At 41.8% G+C, this 21,878-nt stretch overlaps 1 protein-coding gene across 7 annotated transcripts in view; it reads right to left on the reverse strand.

Moving 5' to 3' along the window:
• Nucleotides 1-21,878, reverse strand: part of Unc13b (unc-13 homolog B) — a 222,291-nt gene that overhangs the window by 55,970 nt on the left and 144,443 nt on the right. The window contains exon 1 of one of the 7 annotated variants that reach the window (XM_035439914.1): nt 1,318-3,583. The exons of the other annotated variants lie outside the window; for them this stretch is intronic. Within the exon in view, the coding sequence (XP_035295805.1) occupies nt 1,318-3,583 (2,266 nt within the window). Of the gene's footprint in view, nt 1-1,317; nt 3,584-21,878 lie in introns of those variants that run through there. 7 annotated transcript variants of the gene reach the window in all.

Genomic DNA, 21,878 nt, shown 5'->3' on the forward strand with positions numbered 1-21,878 from the left:
CAGGCTGTATTTCTGTCAAGTAATACATGACTGCACCACTTTTTCATGTATCTTTCCCTCAATATTATATACTATAGCAGACCCTATGGAGTGTGTCTGGATGCATCTCAGACACAACATTCTGCACTATGCTTTTTTTCAGGTTGACAAAGCTTAGCTAGCTTTCCATTTGAATTAAGAGCTACCTCACTTTTTTTTATAGCTATGTGGTACTGCTTCCCATTTTTTATGTGTGACAAAATTTTATTTAATTATATATTTAAAGGACATTTAGGTTGTTTTCAATCCTTACCATTAAAAACAATACTTCAAAAATAGCCTTGTACATATGCCATTTCCACATGTAAGAATATGTCTGTAGGATACATTCCTGGAAGTGAGGCTGAGGGCTCAAAAGGTGTGTATATTTATAACATTGATACATTTTCCCAAATGCTTTCCTTAGAAGTTATATCATCCCATCCCATCAGTATTGTATGAGTACCTGATCCCTTACACCTCTACTAACAAGATATGTTTCTCCATTTTAATTTTGTCTTGGGAAACCTAATCAGGTTATATGCAAAGGAGGATAACCCCATTTACATTTAAAATTGGATAAATATAGCATATGCTCTTTGGATAAATTTAATTTTGATTGGAAGAAGAAAATGTAAAACTACATATTTCTATGCTGCCTAGAAACAAGTCCTTTCGTTTCCTGCTGTTAAAAAACACTTTTCATTTTAGTTCTCAGGTACCTGGGGAAAGCAAAAGGGGACCATGCTCCATGGAGGGCAGCTGAGCCCTTAGGCAGGGTCAGTACTAGAAGTACTTGGAGCTCCTGAGTGCTCCAAGTCAGAAGCAAGGCTCTGTGTGGGCAAGGCCAGAACTAGAATGGTGACCATGAAGAAGCACCAACAACTACTGGAGAAATGGGAATTTTTCAAAGTAGACCATGAAAAAATGTATTTTAAAATGCAATATAGGATTCTTTTTATGCCCCAGGAATAAATGTGCTTTATTTCCCATTCTGCTTCCCACATCTATGACTATAGCCTACTATGGTCCAAATGTTCCTCTCTCTCTTGAAAGATTACTTTCCATGGTTCCCCCAATAGATTGGAAATGTCCTAAGGACAGAGACCAGAACTTATTCCCTATTACCTTAGCACCTTCTTTCCTTCTATTTCCCATAGATTTTCTTAAGGTCTGTATTAAAATAATTTATACTGATTCAAGACAAGGACCAACCTATCACTTTGTGAAACTTGCCACCATGCAGATGAATGTCATACTGAGCCATCTGGAATCCCATTACACAAAAACTCAGAATACCTGAGGGGATGTCTTCTACTGAAAGATGGTTTGCCGTTTGTACTAGCTCTTGCAAAAGTTTTTTCTGTCTCAGTCTTTTCTCTCTTAGAACATTTTTAAAATTGTTGATGCATTTGTTGAGGTAAATGGTCTCTGCACACACTTGCTCTAAACTCAGTTTGCCTTGATCAGGAGAGTCAGGCCTGGAACAAGTCTCATTTCCCAGACATGGGGCTAGAGGAAAACTGAGCAATGAGTTTGCAAGGGTTGAGTTATTAGAAGCAAGAGAGAAGTTGCTTGGGTCTTGAGGTGTCTGATCACCCTGTGTAGAGAGGCCTACTCCACCAGAGACCACACTGAGAAAGCTCTCACTCCCCTGACTTGCAGGACTCTCCCCTGAACAATCATGGGCACCTCCTGAACTTGCTGTCCTGAAAAGTCTATCACTGGTCTCTGACTGGGAACCACTTTCGTTGCTTTCCAGATCCTCAGGACTGATGGATTCATTGTTCTCCAGCTTCTGAAACACCCCCTGCAGAGCCAAACGAAAGTGGTGGATTGCTCGACTCAGTTTAGTAGAGTAAAATTTAATTTCTACATCCTCATCCTCCTGGGAGCCACTTAGAACACAGGAGGACTTATCAAAGACATCCTTAAGGACCTGGGCAGCACAGTTCTCTTCTTCATTTAGGTCAATATGAACCATGTTACTGAAAGTCTCAGGCCCTATGATCATTTCCTCCACTGTGCTGTCAGAGCTCAGAGTTGTAAACCTTCTAGACTTGTCTGCCAAAAGGTCCTCCAGCTGCCTTGAACTCAGAATATCAAGTCCAGCTTCACAGCCTAGAATCATATCCTCTGCATTTACCCTCTCTGCATTCAGTGATCTGGACAATGACAAGCAACTGCTGTCCTTACTTTTATTGCTGCAGTCAGGTTGTTGTTTTATTACTTCACATGTTTCATGTCCTTGGCTGTCCTGTTTCAAAATCTGTGATTTTCCACAATCTTCCTCTTTTGACATTAACACTGAGGAAGACTCCTCAAATTGACAGAGGGGAGACAATTCACCACAGTTTTCATTGATTACCCAGGATGCTCCTGATATTCCTTCCACTTCATCCTGTGGCTTAGACACATCACTCTGTTTTGCTAAACTTTCCTCTGGTAGGAAGCAAAGGCCTTGCTGCTCAGAAGCCTGGGGTCCTCTATGTTGATTCTGAGTCCTCATCTGGTGTGGTCCCATTATGTATCTTCTGTTCCCTGTTTCCATCTGAAGAGTTGGTTTACCCTGGTTTAAAGAGTTCCAACTATGGTCTTCAAGTTGTTGCAAGCAAGATAGAGATTCCTTTGTGGGATTCTTACATTCTTGTGTCCATATTGGCTCTTCTCTGGTAGCAACCCTGACCCCCACACTCTGTAAGAGGATGGATTTCTGCAAGATGAGGTCCCTGTGCTCTAGATGGACAAGTTTCACCACAGTGGGCCGGGGGGCAGGAGCTGTGCCTGCTCTGTATGCCTCTCTGACGTACCTGTTGCACTGCATACCATTAATACAGAGGTGCTTAGCTAGGAAGTTGTCCACTAGATCCATGGTATTTTCCCCATCATGTTCAGGAAGTCCATATAGATAAAGTATGGCTTCCTCTCTGGATCTTTCTACGTGGGGTTCCTGGGCCTTTTCCCCATCATACACCTTGGCCAGAGAGCTGCTACCCATGTTGTGTAAGCCTCCTATTTCACTCAATACTGAGTCTACACAACTAGACACTTCATCCACAGAGCCCCGGACTTGGCTCAAGTGCTGTCGCAGCTCAGCAATCTCAGACTGAAGACGACTGATACCTTGCAGCTCTCTGATGATATATTCTACTACATCTCCCAAAGGTTCTTGCTGTTCATGGCTACAGCTTTGGCCACGGCCTCTGGACAAAGGGGGACTGGCTTGGTTTCTCTCTGAAGGCTCTGAACAGCTAGCAGGTGAGAGTTCCCGAGAATCAGACCCTGAAACACAGGCAGCAGAGGCCAGAGGAAGTCGGTTGTTGGCTTGCTGCTCAAAGCTACAAAGCTGAGCCAGGTCCCCATCTCTCTCTCCAGTAGTGGTGGAGTATGTTGACTCACAGCAAGGGGGCAGGAAGTTGTCTTCTGGCAAGGATCCGGTAGGACCTGTGGACTTGCTTTTGGAACCACATATAGTCTCTGCCCTAACCTTATCTGGTGAGAGGCTGGATGAAGGTCCCAACGTAAGCATGATTTCTTCCTCAGACTCTCGCAACAATCGTTTCATTTCCCCCCTCAGAAGAGGTGTTGGTTCTTTGCTTTTTTTCTTTTATTTCTTGTTGGGATGCCTTGTAGAAATTGCCTTAGAAGATCCTGTCCTGTTTTTTTTCCTTTCTTTTCCTTTTTTCTTTCTTCCTTTCTTTTCTTTTTTTTTTTATTGGTTTTTAGCAATTATTACTAGCTGAGGCCTTTGGCTTAGCCCACAGTGCTGCCTGGAATGACCTCATGTATAGGCCTCAAACCTGACACATGCCCTTGGTTCCTGGCTTGGCTCTTATCCTGTAGCTCATGAAAAAGGAAAACAGTACACTCAGATCAGAAAGAAACAGGAAAGTTAAATCAGACCAAGCTGTCAAGCAGGGATAAGAACAATGCCTTCAAAGACAGTAAAATTCCACCCTGACCAGTCTTCCACTGCTCTTCCCTTGGTTCCCTTTAAAATACTGATTCAAAACCAAATCAAATCTTTTATGTTCTTAACAAGTACAAAGGCATCAGTATTGAGACAAGTTCCTGAGATGTGGATAAAGTAAGGTCAATTAGTGACTTCTTAACTTGAACCTCCACAAAATTCAGCACTAGACTCTGGCTTAGGGATGAACAAGTATATGTTTAACTACCATACACACAATGAAAAGACAAACATGGAATGTTTCTTTCATATCCATTTTGTTTTTCTGGTAAGGATTCAGATATTCAAGTGCATCTTTGTTTAGTGATAGTAACCATTCATTTGAAAAAGACCATGGCAATTATTTCAGATTTGAAGGAAAAAAAAATTTTACTACAGTTAATTCCAGAATAAGTGTTAAAGCATAGGAACAACAACTGTTACAGAACTCAAATGGCATTCAACATATTTAAATCTAATGGGACAGACAGCAAAAGGCCCACAAATAATAGATTCACAACAGAGTCAGATGGAGGTTCAGGCTCGGCCTGGAATAGCCAAATCAATATCCAGATTCAGCTTTTCTGGGACTCAAGGTACTATATCTATATGACTATACTATTCAAGTATATCCTTCAAGGTGCTATGTCCTTCAAGGCATTATATCCTTCAAGGTGCTATAGCTTTCAAGGCATTCTATCTATCTGACTGTACTGCTCAGCTATATCCTCCAAGGCACTATATCCTTCAAGGCACTATATCCTCCAAGGCACTATATCCTTCAAGGCGCTATATCCTTCAAGGAGCTATATCTTTCAAGGCACTATATCCATATGACCACATGGCTCAGCTAACAGATGGATGCTAACCCTCTGACTGGGTGAGGAACAACAATGCATGGGACAAGGAGGGAGTTGGTTATAGTACACAGGATACTTTGTCATTCTCCAAAAACTTGCAGCCAGATCTTCTACCATTCTTGTTCATGGTACTTTAAGTCACTGGTAACTACTATAGGACAGAGACCGAGCTGATGATTAACTTATAGGGGAAGGGCACATATTTCCTGTTTATTAGGAAGCTGCAAAATATGGAGAGGAGCAGAGTGGCAAGTACAAAAGGGAAAGCAGATTCAGGAGATGCATGGGGCTACTAATACTCTATGGTCCTGGCTAGGCAGCCTAGCAAGGGACAAGTATAAACTTGTAGGAAACATTGCCCTTAAAATATTTGACATGAGACAGTTTCCCTGATTTTTTTTTTTAGATTTTATCATGATTTATAAGTCTTCTAAATCCTTACTAGAAGAGGAAAACTACCATAAAGAAAAAAGCTGACCTAATAGCAACTCATTTTCAAGAAAAGTTACCAAAAGCCAGGTGGTGGTGGCGCAAGCCTTTAATCCCAGCGTTTGGGAGACAGAGGCAGGTGGATCTCTGTGAGTTCCAGACCAGCCTGGTCTACAAGAGCTAGTTCCAGGACAGCCTCCAAAGCCACAGAGAATCCCTGTCTCGAAAAACCAAAAGAAAAAAAAATTTACCATCTATAATTAGTCTATGGGCCTAAAATTTAAAAGCATTGTACCTCCCTGTATTGAGAAGCAGCAGAAGGATGAGTTATAGGACTCGAGATAAAGATGAGTTCATGCTTTTACAGGAGATAACTAGGCCAAGAACTAGAGACAGAAACTAGATGAATTCCTTGAATTCCTATTTTCTATCTCCCTGCCTCTACAGCTCCTATAAGAACTATCCTTTAACAAGGAGTTCCTCATCTAAGTAGATTATGTGTTTTGTGAGGCCACAAACAAGTCCAGTTTACTGCTTTACCTTGGGTTTCAAGAAGCCAGGTTAAAAGCAGTTTCTCCCAGCTCTAAACAAAGAGGCTTGTTTCCATATTAAACAAACAAACAAAACCCTCCAAATCTTCTTTCAAATGGTAGCCATCCTCTCTATGGACTGAACTTAACAATTACCTGTTGGGCAAACATGTTCTGCAATGGCACCAAACCCACTTGGTCATCCTAGATTTTAGGCTCTGAAGCAGGAGATAAGCTCAATGTGTCACCTGAGGATTAACCCAGTCATCCTGCCTAGGGCTCAACAGACTGTTAGAAAAGGGGCAACCTGTGGAGCCAGGAGACTCAAATCAGGCTTCTTCCTCAGTCTCTCTTTGCTACTACTGAATAAAATCACAGGGGCCATGTAGAAGGGCCATCTGATCTCCAAGTCAATTTGAATTAATAAATACATAAAGGAGATGCCAGGTATTAAACTAAATGCCCCGAATAAAAGAAAAAGTCTCTACTCTTTAAGATATTACAGTCAGGGGATGGAGAATGGATGAGAATCAATGGTAATATGAAATGATATGTTATTGACAAATTGTAATTTAAAAGTATTTATTATAGAAATGAAAAATACAAAAGAAGTAATACACAAAACCAGGATAGGGTTTTTTGTTTGTTTGTTTTGTTTTGTTTTTTCGAGACAGGGTTTCTTTGTGTAACTTTGGAGCCTATCCTGGCACTCGCTCAGGAGACCAGGCTGGCCTCGAACTCACAGAGATCCGCCTGCCTCTGCCTCCCGAGTGCTGGGATTAAAGACATGCACCACCAATGCCCGGCTCAAAGTCAGGATAGGTAAGGTCAGAGAATACTTCCTTGAAGATGGGATAAGGAGGCTTTGGTGAATCTTCTGCTTAAATCTAAGTCTCTAGTTGCCATCAAAGTGTTCATGCTATTATTCTGCCTGTCTTGTTGGTCTATCCACTGCAGTCAACTCTCTAACTCTAACTCATGCACTAACTCTGAAATGAGCATACTTTACCCCCTCTAAGGAATACTTAATGCTAGAAAAAAATAAGGCTGTCCTTCAAGAATTAGCTATATGAACTCAGGAATCCAGTTGCAGAGAGGGAGGAGTGATAAGCAAAGGGGTCAAGACCAGGCTGGAGAAACCCACAGAAACAACTGACCTGAACAAGGAGTTGCTCATGGACCCCAGACTGATAGCTGGGAAACCAGCATAGGACTGTTCCAGACCCCCTGAACGAGGATGTCAGTTTGGAGGTCTGGACAATCTATGGGACCTCTGGTAGAGGATCAGTATTTATTCCTAGCACAGGTATGGACTTTGGGAGCCCACTCCACACAGAGGGATACTCTCTCAGCCTATACACACTGGAGAGGGTCTAGGCCCTGCTCCAAATGATAAGACAGACGTTGAATTACCCTATGGAAGGCCTCACTCTCCCTGGAGAGCAGAAAGGAGTTGGGATAAGAGGTTGGTGGGGGGCAGAGGAGGAGGGGAGGGAGAGGGAACTGGGATTGACATGTAAAAGAAGTTTGTTTCTAATTTAAAATTGGTCTACTTACAATTATAAAAGTAAGAGAGAAAGAAAGAAAGAGAGAGAGAGACAGAGAGAGACAGAGAGACCCCAAAAAGAGAAAAAGTTGAAAGGAAACACAGGAAAAGAAAATGAAGTAACCAAAACTAAGAATTAGGGCCAGGAGTAGATATTTAATTTACATTTCATCAGCACTAACCTACTAAAACCAAATCAAGAGAAACATCCCTCTGTATTTTTAAATGCCTGATTGGTCTACTCTTCGCTCTGACTTGTCAAATTAACATGATTAAGAATGTGACTAGTTCTTATAAAAAAAAAAAATGCCTCTGACCCAAATCTTGGCATCAAGGAAACAACCAGGGACCTCTGGGAAACAGGCAAAGATTCTATGAACATTAACATCAAGCAGCCTCTCAAATCTGTGAAACAATCCCAAAGGGCAGGAGGACAAAAACACTGAGCCTCTTCCCACTCCATCAAGGCTATATGATCCCTGGGTCATTTAACAGTTATGCTGTAAGATGAATGTGGTGAGAGAGGTGATTTCTAGGGCCAGCCACAGCAGGTAAGGGTACTCTTAGGATGTCAATCTTTGGGAAAGAATCTTGTCAGAAGAAAGAGATCAAGATCCAAAGTATAAAGAGCAACGTTATACAAAGAAATGAGAATGTCCTAGACCAAGAGTTTAGCCTAGTCCCAGCCCTGCAGTTTCTAGGATGTGCCATCTCTCAACATTCTTGTGGTCTACGTATGCCAGCCAATGGACTAGTTTTGCTTGGCTATTTTAGTATTTTTTTCTAAATTGTTAACTTGAAAGCATTTAGGTGGGTAAGTACTCTAGCTTCTCAAAGTCCACTTACCTACTTGATCCTGAAGGACATCCTTGTTGCACTAAGTGGTAGGTTCTAGCTTAAGGGCCCATAATAGATAGAAGCCATATTACCAAGAACATGTTCTTCATTTATTCCCAAATTCCTAATGTCTGGTAAAGGGCCTCACTATGAAAAGCACAGGACCTTGAACACAGTGAGACTTCAGTAGCATGAAAAATTGAGGGTATAGATGAATTAGAATTCCAATCTCCTACTTTTTCTGATCCTCCCCTGTTTCCATGACAACATGAAAACTTCAAGGTCCAGGTTTCCCTCTAGATTAGTAACCAACAACCTATTTCCATTGTAAAACTAAGTTTGAAATCTCTTCCCAGGAACATTTATTCACAATTTCCTGAAATTTATTTAGGACAAAATTGCCAGGCTGCCAGTTAACTATTATTTGCCTGGTGTATGAGGCTGGTGGAGAGAATCCCCAGTGCTGTTGTGATGGCCTCTCACTTGCCCTTCCAGCAAGAAAAGCTGTCCTGATCCTTATATGAGTGATGAGTATAGCAGCACTCACCCAGCAGAAATTTAACTGTAATCCATGTGTATATTTTAAGTTCCCTAGCAAACATATAAAAAAAGTAAAAGAAGCATGTAATGTAAAGTTAATCTTAATGTGTTAATTTAACCCCAAATCCAAAGTATTATTACAACATGTAATCAATATAAAAATCACTAATTGTACATTTGTATCTTTTTTATACTAAATCCTTGAATTTCATATATTATATCTTATTTTCCAGAACATCTCAAAGCAGACTAACTAGCTGGGCATGGCAGCACATGCCTGTAATCAGAAAGAGAGAGGGCAGGGGGGAGTGTGTGTGTGTGTGTGTGTGTGTGTGTGTGTGTGGTGGTGTGTGTGTGTGTGTACATGCAGAGGTGTACATGCACCATGGTACATGTGGGATTTGGTTTTCAATTTGTGGGACCTGGGGACCTGACTCAGGTCATTAGACTTAAATATAAGTGCCTTGACCCAGAGAGCCAACTAACTGGTCCACTACCACCACTCAGGAGGCAGAGATAGGGGAGCAAGATTTCAAGGTCATCTTTAGCTACACAGTTCAAGGACAGTCTGAGCTACATGAGACTCTGTTTCAAAAAAAAAAAAATCAAAGATGACTAAACAGTCACATGTGGCCAGTGGCTACCATATTAGACAACATGGATCTAGAAATCTGGGGTACTTTAGATAGTCTTCAAAACCCAAGAGTAGGTGCCCAGTGCAGAGAAGATCGTCATCACAGTGCAGTGAACTCTGTCACTTTTACTTATCTTTTTTTCTGTTTACTTTGATCCTAGTTGGAAGTAGCTCATTTCTGTTTATGGACAGGCTCACTCCTTAAGGCTACAAAGAACCAAATATGAAGTCCTAACTGCAAAAAATGAAACCCTTTTCCCCCTCTCAATCCAACCATTTATCAATATCCCATAGCTCTGTGTAGCTTCTTTCCAATGTTCTGGGCAAAACTACAGGACAAACATGGTTACTTCAACAGAAGCTACTCATTCACATGGAAGGTCTCAAGACCTTGTATGAGCAAGAGTGTGATCTCAATGCAGCTAGGTGCAAGGTCTACTAGAGGGGTAAATAATGATGGCAAGACTTGTTTATTTAGAATTTTCAGTCTACATGATTCTCACTTATTATTACAACCCTATGAGGCAAGAAGAATCATTATTTTGATTTCATAGAAGACAAAAAATAGAGTTTTGAGAGGGTAAATTAAACTTGACTAAGGTCACTGAGAAAGCTAGTATTAATTAAGTTTTCAACTTACCAAGTTGAATCTCTTACTGTACACATAAATAGACAAATTATATGCATGTGTACACACACTCAAAGCTGGGAGAGCTCAGGATGGATATTCCTGTTTACATGGTATATGTACACATGAGAGATATGTACACATCAGACCAGACAGTATAGCCCCTCTCCACACATGTACAGAAGAAAGATGGAAAGGTTTCTGAATATACATACCTAAGGATAGGAAGGTTACTTAAGTACATGTATAAATGCATGGAGGGACAGATGATCTCTATATATGAATGTACACAGAGGTAGAGATAGCTTATATGCATTCATATAAGATGAATAAAAAGGTTGTCTATATGCAATGTATATACAGAAGACCAGGTAAGTTATAAACACATATAGACATGTCAAGACAGAAATTATGCACACAGCCAATGGGATGGATAAGTAGTTGTAGATATACAACAGAATATCCAGGAAGAATGGATGGCCAGACTACCAAAACACAAACATGTATATGTGAAGAGTCTACCCTAGTGCTGAATATGCTATTTCTCACTCATAATGACCCCCACCAGCAACTTGGCTCAAGCAGTTATATAATTAATGTAGCTGCTCCATATTCCACCCACAAATGCTTTGCTTTTGTCCCTGCTTGTCGTTCAGAGTCAATCATATATTCAATATCACTTACCTTGTTGCTGCAACCAAAATAAGGTTAAGAAAATTAAAAGGGGGGAAAAACATTAAAGCCACAAATTCTCAAGTTTTAGAATGCAAGTGCTGCCTTTAAGAGGTAATCCATTCAGAAGTACTCCTTAGACTGATAGAGAAGCCACAGGATGAACTTTCTGAGCCACAGCACAGCCGCCTGCCCAACAGATAAACAGAGCCAAGGAGCTATTATTCTCAGTTGCACCCAGCTGGCTGGTTCCTCCGTGCAAAGTTGATGATAGGAACAATGCCTAGCAGAGAAATCCCCTCAGTAAAGGCGGGGCTGGAGTCTGGTGGCTGCAAATCTAGGAATCCAATCTGGTCCACACCTCTCTGCTGAGGGGGGATTCTGAAGACCAGGCTGCTGAAGGCAACAGCAGCCAAACTTCAACTGGATGTGGAATATAACTCAATCTTTTCCGGGCTTTGAGACTGAGAGGAAAGCAGGGCAGCTCCGGCTCCCGGTTCTGCTCCTCCTCCTCTCCAGCTGCTTCCTGCCTGCCTGCACCCTCCCATAGGGCACCAGCCCTCCTCACACGTTGCTGGCACACACCCCCTTCCCAGCACACTCACGCACACACAATCCTGCCAGCAAGCTCACTCACACACCCTTGGTGAGTGTCTCTCCCTCTTGCTAAATATAGATCTTACTCTCTCTCCCCTCCCCCATTTTCTTCCTTCTTTCCTCCCTATCCTCCTTCTCTCCTATCGGTACACCCTTCTCACATTTAAGCTATAGAATTTAGGAGAGATGTAACACATAGCCCTATACTTTGAGACGCTCCAAATCTCAGGAGGGAGCCAGAATTCAGCTAGTACACAATACAAAGACAGGTTTCTCTTCTATTAAAATAAGCTCTAGGTGGGTTCACCATATACGAGGTCTATCATCAGCCTTTAGAGAAGCTGAAGGACAGGCACAGTGACCAAGTGCAGATCACATCAAATGGTGCCATTTTCTCACAGTTCACATCCTCAAACAGTTTCTTTGAACAGTTGCTGCAAAAGAATTCCCTTAGGCTATGCCAATACAGCAACTAGGGAGGAGGGGAAACTGAGTAAACCAAAAGGGACTCTCAACTGTAGCAGTCAAGACCAAAGGCTGCTTTTGGAATCCAGAATTCAGAACTTGGTAACCCAAATTAATACAACATCAATCAAAAGTTGTCTAAGATTCAGAGTCCTATTTTCATGATCCCCAACATCCCAGTTTGCCTAACCAATGGCAGCTCTATCTATGGAGATTTTCTAGTCTAGTGGTTCTTATATTGTCCTAATCCCAACAATTCCACAAGTCTAGGTAGGATACACTACAAAATCAAGTGTCTTCATCTTCAAAGAACATGCAAACTCTTCACCGTATAATATAATGTCCGAGTATAACAGAGGGTACCATTGAAGCTTTGGAACATAAAGAGGCAGGACATGAAACATGTTCCCTTTTTCCACTCTGCAGCCCTGAACTGGCAGTAACAATCAGATATGCTGCTTCTCTTCTGCCTTCCCTGAACTTGGCACAATTAGCAAAGGCCTTCCTCTTCCTCATGCCTCAGGTCAAAAGTGGGGAGGCAAACCTGATTGATTCAGCATTATCTCAAACATTCCTTTAACAATCCACAGAAGGATCTTGCCCATCTAACTCAGAAATCAGGTAGTATGTCAATGGGGGCTATCCTGAGATCTGTCACAGTAGGGCAGGAAGTCCTATATGACAGATAAAACAAAGCTTTGATCTTTAAGTATGGCTTGTTTGAGGCAGAGTCTCATTTTGTAGCCTAGGCTAGCTTTGAACTCACAGTGATCCTCCTGCTTCTGCCTCCCGATACTAGGATTACATGTTCTTAAGCCATCATGTCTGGCTCGAAACCACATTTTAAATCAATCATAATCTCCATATCTTATTCAAGATCCCAAGGAGAAAGGGTTGGTTTCAGAGCCAACATTTGCCTCCTAACTGCCTTCTTCCAATAACACTGATTCCCCCTCAGCCAAGGCAGAAAAATTCTGAAAGATGCTAAATAACCCATTTCTTAACCATCCACCTCATTATGCATCCAACACTAACAGCAGAACAAATACCTCCTAACCCAGTTGGGAGCTGGCTAGATGACAGAAGAGATAAGGGCTGACAGCACAACTATAACCACATCTAAATACAGAGGAAGAAAATAACTTGAAAACTGTCAAATTTCAGTGGAAGTCACAGCCAATTTACTGTGGAGTTTCCCAGGCTTGAGCCAGGAGAGGTACAGGTTTAACACAAATAGGGGAATGACTGATGAAATCAGAATTCCTTCTGCAGCCAAGCATGAAGAGCCAAGAGCTGTAACTGTCCTTTATGAGGTCTGGGACCAGGCATTATAAATTAAGGAAAAGCTCACACTATCAAGAACGGGGAAGATCCCCAGAGCCAGGGCATTGCCTAAGCAACCTATTCCTTCATGCCCTATCCACTAGTGGGGTTTTAGGGCTTGGCCAGGCCTCAAGTAGTAGTACAAAGGTTAACAGACCCTGTCTTGTCCATCTGCCCAAATGTGCACAACCCATCTCCTAAGCAGCTTTGGTTTTCTAGAAAAACAATGGCTCAGAGGATGGAAGATATGTTTAAGACATCAGGAAGCACAACAAAATTAGCTATCTCCCATTAGAGCCTTCAAATTTCACCTGAGTGTTCACATCTTTGACCACAAAGTATTCTTGTGCTTACTAGTGCCCCATGATTAAGCAAGAGCAAGGAGGGTGTGATGGTTAGTCCTGTCACCTTGACAGGACTTAGAATTATCTGGATGACATCACCTATGGGTGTGTCTGGAAAGGCATAGTAGGTAGAAAGACATGCCCAGAATCCAGGTGGCACGACTCCTGGACTGGGGTCCCAGACTGAATGAAAGGGAAAAGTAAACAGAGAGCCAGTGTTCATCTCTACCTACATACTAGCTATACACTCAGTGTGAGCAGCTGTCTCATGCTCCGGCCACCATGCCTTTCTCATTATGATAGATTGCATCCTCAAACTATGAGCCACAATAAATCAATCCTTCCTGAAACTGAGTTTTTGGTCAAGTATCTTATCATAGCAATGAAATAAATAACTAATACAGAGAATAAAATGTGGTAAAGAGCAATCAGCATATGCTCTGGTAATGAAGGGCAGGTTCCTCAGCCACAATCCTACAGGGTTCAGTTTCAGACTTCAGACATCATATGACCACAAAATAATCAGCTCTCCTCTGGGATGGGTAGTGGGCCATTTTTGTTTCCTTGGCTGTACAAGCAATGACACAGCCCCCTTTGTAACAGTGGATCTTGCCCTTGACAATTTTAGGCAGGCTAAAAAGACGAGGTCCTTTTGGCAGAGGTGGGTAAGAAATAGCAAAGTGTCCACCTCAGCTGGGAAATGTCCTCAAAGCTAGCCTTCTCCAGAGTTTGCTGGGCAGAGCTGGGAAAACAGACTGGGTTAAGAAGGGAAAGACATTTATCCAGAAACTGTGAAATGCTTTCAACAGACATTCTCAAGGTCTGGTTCCCAATTTAAATCTTTGCAGGGATTTTCGCCTAGAGACAGATGAGTCAAGATAGAAATTCAAAATGAGACACTAACACTCACGCAGAGTTGTAGGAAGGTCCAGAGTGGCAGGAGCTCTAATAGGGAGCTGAATGGATGGGTTAGTCAGGAAATCATTTGGTGCACAAAATCCTCAACTAAAGCAGTTATATACTACCACAGGGTCATTGAAGAGGGCCTCAACAGTCATAATTCTTTCCCTCAAATAAACAGTCTAAATCTCCTTGAGATCAGATATAACTAGTTTGGAAGCAAAGAGCATGCCCACTCCAAACCTGGCCTCCTTTTTCAGGCGTCACTGCCAGAGACTGGCTGGGTCAGGACCAGCAGGTGCCGATCTTGTCTTCCATGATGGCAGTCATAAATATGGATACAAAGGATGGGGAAACTCAGTTCTATTTTATATAGGAGTTAGCTTGTGACTATTTTCCTTCTCTATCACTAAGAAAACCCAGAAGCATCATGAAGAGGCTGACATGTGGCCACACAGCTGGGATTTCTTTTGTGCGTGGGGAAAATGGTTTGTTCTGATGGCTGAGAAAGGTCTTTTTTTTTTTCCTTATACAATTATGCTCTCCCCAAACTATTCAGCAATTATATACAAGCAGAGAATGATGGGCAATGTCCTCTTTCTTCCCCCCAGAAACACACACCCTAAGGGAATTATGAACCTGGTGGAGACGTGCTGAGTTTACTGCTGTGCTAAGACAGAGCTACCACAAAGCCCAAATGCGACCTGACAAGCTGCAAGGCAGGCCTCAGGAGTCATAAACTGCTGACAAGCCTCGGCTCTACAACCAGGTCAAGCACCATGCCTGATTAGAACCTTGAGCATAAAGTGACAATAAACAAAATGCTCAGGACTGCCCATCTAAACAGTTAGGTTTTCAGCTTGTATTGTCAAAAGTCGTGGGCTATGTCCATTCTAGAACCAAATGATCAAAAGGGTTTTGAAGAGTCCTTTATCTTTGTTTAAAAACTCTTAGAGTAGTATACATGCTTATGGTCTCACACAACTCTGATCAAAAGTCACAGCATCCAGACTTGTCTTAGTTGGGGGTGGGGGTTGTTGCTGTGAAGAGACACCATGACCACAGCAACTCTTATAAAGGAAAACTGTTGCAGTGTGGATGTAGGTTCACAGGGTCTGAGGAAAAAAGATTCAGGCACCTTAAGAATGAAGTTAGCATATTCCAGCTGCAGGGTGGATTCATCATCTCTCAGGACTCAACCCTTTCCCTTCACCCAGGGCTTCTTCTACTGTTCTCCAATTTATACGTTGGCAAGCTGACTTCCATATCCTCAAAACATCCTGACAAAGCTTCCAAAGGGTCATTGCCAAGCACAAATTCTCCATTAAGGAGGTACCCCAGTTTTCCAGGTTGCCCCCCAACCAAGTTTTGCATTGGCTTTGTATCCTTGGGAAAGTCTTAGGCAAGATTCATACAGAGGGCTACAAGAGAAACAAAAGGTAATTGTTAAACAAGATGGATTAAGGCACTAGCACTCTGGAGGTCAGACAAGTCGTAGCTCAGTGGGGATTCTCCCACAGAAAACATTTGTTTGGGGTTGGCTTACAGTTTAGAGGTTTAGTTCATTATTGTTATGGTGGGAAGCATGGAGGCACATAGGCAGATATGGGGCTGGAGAAGTAGGATCACGCACCAGGAATCGAGTACAGCTGAGCCTGACATGGGTTTCTGAAACCCCAAAACCCATCCCCAGTGACATACTTCCTCCAACAAGGCCATAACTCATAATAGTGACACTCCCTATGAACCTATGGAGGCCATTTCATTCAAGCACAAGACTAAAAAGAATATAGTTCCTGAACACACTCTCTGTGTGTATGTGTGCATGTTTGTATATTTGTGTGTGTGTGGGGGGGTATACACTGAACCTTCCAGTGCTTTGATCTTGATCTTCTCACCTGTCAGAACTGACAGACACTTTTGTTGTGTATTACATACTTCATGGTAATTGGTTCCAAAAGGCTGAGCTACAACAAATTGTGACACCTCCTCCCAATTTATACTTTGAAATCCTAACTCCTACTACCTCATAATGTGATCTTATTTGCAGATATGGTCTTTAAAATGGCCATCAAGGCTATCAATGAGGTCATCAAGGTAGGCTCTAATCTGACAGTATTCTTATAAAAATGGGAAATATAGGTTCAGGTGGTAAAGGGCTTGCCTCTATGGCAGACTTAGTAAACTAAACAGGATCTTTCAGAACAATTGATACAACACACACACACGGGGGGGGGGAGGGAGGGAGGGAGGGAGGGGAGGGAGGGAGGGAGGGAGGGAGGGAGGGAGGGAGGGACAGTTAGCTTTGTACTTTGACACAATCTAGAGTCACATAGGAAGAGAGTCTCAATAAGAAATTAACTACATTGAGGTGACCTGTGAACATGGCTGTTGGGTATTGTTTAATTAAGTTGATTGATGTGAGAAGACCCAGACCACTTTGGCAGCACCATCACCAATGCAGGAGGTATGGACCTGTGTAAAGAGTGGAGCAATCCAACTGACAACAAGCAAGTTAGCATGGCTGTACTCATTTCTCTTTGGTCTTGACTGTGGCTGTGTGACCAACTGTTTCAAGCTGCTGCAAATGTAATTTCCCTTCAATAACAGGCTGTAAACTGGAACTACAAGGTAAAATAAACCTTTTCTCCCCTAAGATGCTTTTTGCTGGGGTTCTTTTTTTTTATCACAGTTACAGAAATGAGAACAAAATATAATAATAGATGGAAACCAATCAAGTACCTAGGTATTAAACAAGGCATGGTGAAAGGTATCAGGACCTTTGGTCTTAGGCAGTTTATTAAATGAAATGTTCTAACAAGGTAATTAACTATATACATATCTTATTGTATATAGGGAAAAGGGGGATAATGTGCTTGGGTGACTGGTAGTGTCATTTACTGAGAAAACAATTACAGAAGAGGAGGTGATGGAGAAAGAAGAGATGAGTACAGACTGAATATATATTAGGTGCCTCTGAACATATAGGCGATGATATCCACAGGCAATTGGAGATGTGAGTATGGATGTCATGAAATACAGCTGAAGTGAGATGGCAACGGGGATTCATTAGTCAAAGGTCAGTATGTAAATTAGATTATCCAGAGAAGATGGAGAAACAGAGTCTGGGAATCACTGAGTTTTAAGAGACAAGCAGAAGACAAGCAAATAGTGTGAAGGAAACAAAGATGGAACTGTCAAAAATAAGAAACGTGAAGGAAAGCATAGCACAGACACCAGAGTGCCTTTGGGGGAAATCAACACAAAGTTTTTATTTTACCTGTCAAGAACTGCTTCACGGTGTTGGTTCTCATCTGGAACATCCTTCCCAACTTATCATCTTTATCTATTTATGTCTGAGTGTCCTTAGGTGTGTACTGAATAAATACATTTCCTTATCATACTTGAAGATGACATATAGCCACAGGATGCAGAAGCTGAAGAAACTAAGCACAACATGACTTTTTCCTTTGACTTCAAAAAGTGGGGTTTTTTTCCAGACTAAAAAAGAATGTATGTGTGTTCTGCCTGCATGTACATATATGTTCCACATGCTTGCCTGGAGCCCACAGAGCCCAGAAGAGGGTGTTTGATCTCCTAGGACTGGAGTTATGGATGGGTTCCAAGTCACCATGTGGGTACTGGGAACCAAACCTGGGTTCTCTGCAAGAGCAACACGTGCTCTTAACCATGGTGGCTCACACAACTATGATCCCAACACATGGGAGGCTGAGGCAGGAGGGTTGTTGCAAGATTGAAGTTGGCCTAGGCTACTCAGTGAGTTCCCAGACAGTTTGGGCTTCAGAATGAGAACCTGTTTGAAAAGGAAGAAAGGAATGAGAAGCAGAAAGAGGATGGAGTAGAGGGAATAATGATGATAAGGGGGAGGGGAAGGAAAAGGGAAGAGAGACAGAAAAGGCTGGGGATATAGCTCAATGGCAAGCATTTGCTTAGCATGTGAGAGTTCCTAGGTTTAATCCCCAGCACTTTAAAAAGTAGGAGGAGGAAGAGTAGCAGCAGCAGCAATAATAGTAGTAGCAACAGTTATCTTATTGTATATACTATAGCTGGACTTTGGGATGCATCCTGTTTGGTTGGGTTTGGTTTTCCTGAGACAGGGTTTCTCTGTATAGCCCTGGCTTTCCTGGAATTTTCTCTGTAGATCAGGCTGGCCTAGAACTCACAGAGATCCGTCTGCCTCTACACCCCAATACTGAGATTAAAGACGTGTCACCACTGCCCCAGAAGATGTATCCGTTTTTTAAAAATTGATAATTAGTGCCACATGTAAGGGGCTATGGATCTCCTTTATGACAAATGTATAAACAGGATGAAGGTTAATCCTTGATTTCATCTTTTTAAGCTCTTCTTATTTGTTTTTAAGTTTTCTGATATTTAAGAAATAACTGGTAACTTAGTATTCTCTAGGAGTTCCTCTGTAAGACTTTTCTAACTGCCTAAAAGGCTTATTCTCTAGTTTGTAACCCTAGACTATTTTCTCTATAAGTATTACTTTTGCAAAAATTACTTATAGTCCTGAGTGACTTCTTACCTTGACCTGTGTCTATTAATAGATGAAGAAAAATGTAGTGTGTGCATGTACATGCATAAGCACACACACAAACACATGATAGGATAAACAAAATTTAAGACTTGAACACACTTTTCCTTGGGAACAGAGAGCATTAAAGAAAAACCACAACAACCAGGTTGGAGAAACCCACAGGAACAGTTGGCCTGAACAAGGGAGAGCACATCGACCCCAGATGCTGTCTGGGAGGCCAGTACAAGACTGATCCAGACCCCTGAACATGGATGTCAATAAGGAGGCCTCTGCACTCCAGGGAGCCTCTGGTGGTGGATTAGTATTTTTCCCTGGTGCAAGAAGGGACTTTGAAAGCCCATCCCACATGAAGGGTTACACTCTGGCCCTGGACACATGGGGAAGGGCCCAGGACCAGCACAGGAAGATTTGGTGAACTTTGCAGAGCCCCCGTTGAGGGCCCTACCCTGCCTGGGGAGTGGTGGGTGATGGGGTGGGGGGTAGGCTGGGGTGGGGGAGGAGGGATGGGGTGAGGGGAGGGAGAGGGAGAAGGGACTTACATGTGAAACAAGCTTGTTCCCTAACTAGAACTAATAAATAAATTTAAAAAAAAGAAAACCACAACAAATAAAAATACAGAGTTGTAGAGCACAGTTCCAACAAATACAGCTAGAGTACAACTCACACACCCAAAGATTAGGGAAGCACAGCAGAGGGGGCAGAAAGTTTGTAAAAGACAGAGGAACCAGGAATTTTCTGTGAGACCATGTCTACAATAATGTCAGAAGCTATACCCATAAACTTTCACCAACATGACTGCCTAAACAGGAGCCGAACAAGGACAACAACAATAAACATGCTACCTTTAAGGGGCCTATCGGAAAGTCCAGGAAGCTTCAACCCTACCCAAAGAACTACAGGACACTAAGGAATACTGACAGCAGGAGAAACAGTGTTTCTCAGGAAAAGGAACACCAATCGGCTATCCAACACCAAATGGTCAGTCCTGAAAACATATACATACAAGTAACAGTACATAGACTGAGCAGGTATGTTTAAGTATTTAGGAATACACGTACACATTTTCACATGCATGTATAATAATTAATGAAAAAGAGACCATAAATTTGAAAGAGAGCAAGGTGGGAATACAGGAGGGTCTGGAGGAAGAAAGGGGAAATGATATAATCATATTAAATATCAAAAAGAATTTAAAATATACTTGAACACAAAGGCAACAGAAGAGACAGCTAAAAGAAACACAGCAACATACAAAAGTAGAGATGGGGAAATAGTGGTAGTGCAGAGAAAATGAAGAAATGTAGGTCAAAGGATATAAAATAACAGATATGGCTGATGAAACCACTCTGTGGGTAAGGACACTTGCTGCCAAGACTAATGATCTGAATTTGATCTTCAAAATCTACATAATAAGACAGAACCTATGCAAGTTGTTCTCTGACCTGCATGAATACATATAGGCACATGAGTGCCCACAAATACTAAATAAACTTTTAAAATGTAATAAAAAGTTACAAAAATAAGATACAATAGCATAAATATAAGATGAACAGGTCTAGAGATATAATGTATAAAATGAGGAATACAGTAAATAAAATTGTATGTTACTAGAGATTTTTGTTGAATATGTGCATTTTAGCTTCTCTTGTTACAAAAGGGACCATGTTAATAGCAGATATGTTTATCAAATGCTTATAGTATGTGAGGCTATGCTCTATGTGTTACTCTGTTTCATTATAGTGGCCATCACACTCACTAACATGTAACCCATAGAGCATCACTTTGTAAAATGCAAGTACATAAAATAGTTATTTTTGAAACAGGCCTTTTTAATAGAAAACCAACTCAAAAGATGGGTCAAACAGTCTACAACTTGACACCCTCAGTCCACATGCTTGACTAGACATCTGAACTTTTCTTAGTACAAAAAGAATGTCAGAGGCCCAAAGTAGTTTTTTCAGCCTGCCTTTTCATGCATCAGTTTACTGAACTGAGTGGGCTTTGCCTCTCACAGCAGCTTCCTTATAAAGAATGTCAATGCTCTTTGGGTCTCAATGGGAAGGAAGCCTTCAACAACTCCTAAACTACAGTGAGAGACTAAAAGGTATCATAAGAGGCAGTTAAGATGTAAATGAATTTAGCTAGGTGATAGATCCATGCCTTTAATTCCAGTACTTGGAGGCAGAAGCAGGGGGATCCCTGTGAGTTTTAGGACAGCCTGGTCTACAGAGAGAGATCCAGGATAGCAAAGGCTACCCAGAGAAACCCTATCTCAGAAAGGGAGGGAGGGAGGGGAAAAGAATGAAGGAAGGAAGGAGGAAGAAAGGAAAAGAAGGAAGGAAGGAAGGAAGGAAGGAAGGAAGGAAGGAAGGAAGGAGAAAAGGAGAAGGAACCAGGCATTGGTGGCGCACACCTTTAATCCCAGCACTCGGGAGGCAGAGGCAGGAGGATCTCTGTGAGTTCAAGGCCAGCCTTGTCTCCAGAGGGAGTAGCAGGATAGGCTCCAAAGCTACACAGAGAAACCCTGTCTCAAACCCCCCACCCAAAAAGAAAAGAAAGAAAAGAAGAAGGAAAGAAAAGGAGAAAGGAAAGAAAAAAGGAAAGAAAGAGAAAAAGAATTTAAGGGAAAATATTTCTTAGAATTGCTAGGTGGAATGGAAATCAGAAAGGCTTCGTGAAGCAGGTGTTATGTGAGAGTAATTTTTAAGTGTGGACTTTATTTGATTACAGAAATTTGAAAGAATGGGCATTCAAGGCAGAAAAATGGATTGATAGCAGAAAAAGGTTAAAAATAAAATCAAACTAACATTTATTTGGTGTTAATAATATGCTAGGTTTTATTCCATATGCAATTAGTCAGCAGGTATGGTATTCATTCATAGGTGAAGAAAACTAAGTTTCTAAAAGGCTAAGTGATTTGCCTAAGTCAAAAGTTATATAAGCAGAAAGTGATAAAGCTGTACTTTAAACTATGGGTCTGGGGGATCCCAAGGCCTGAGCTATTCTGTCCATATGCCTAGAAAGGGGTGCTGAATCAAGTCA

Source organism: Cricetulus griseus, chromosome 2 (genome assembly GCF_003668045.3).
Source record: "Cricetulus griseus strain 17A/GY chromosome 2, alternate assembly CriGri-PICRH-1.0, whole genome shotgun sequence".
In the NCBI taxonomy this organism is placed as follows: Eukaryota; Metazoa; Chordata; class Mammalia; order Rodentia; family Cricetidae; genus Cricetulus; species Cricetulus griseus.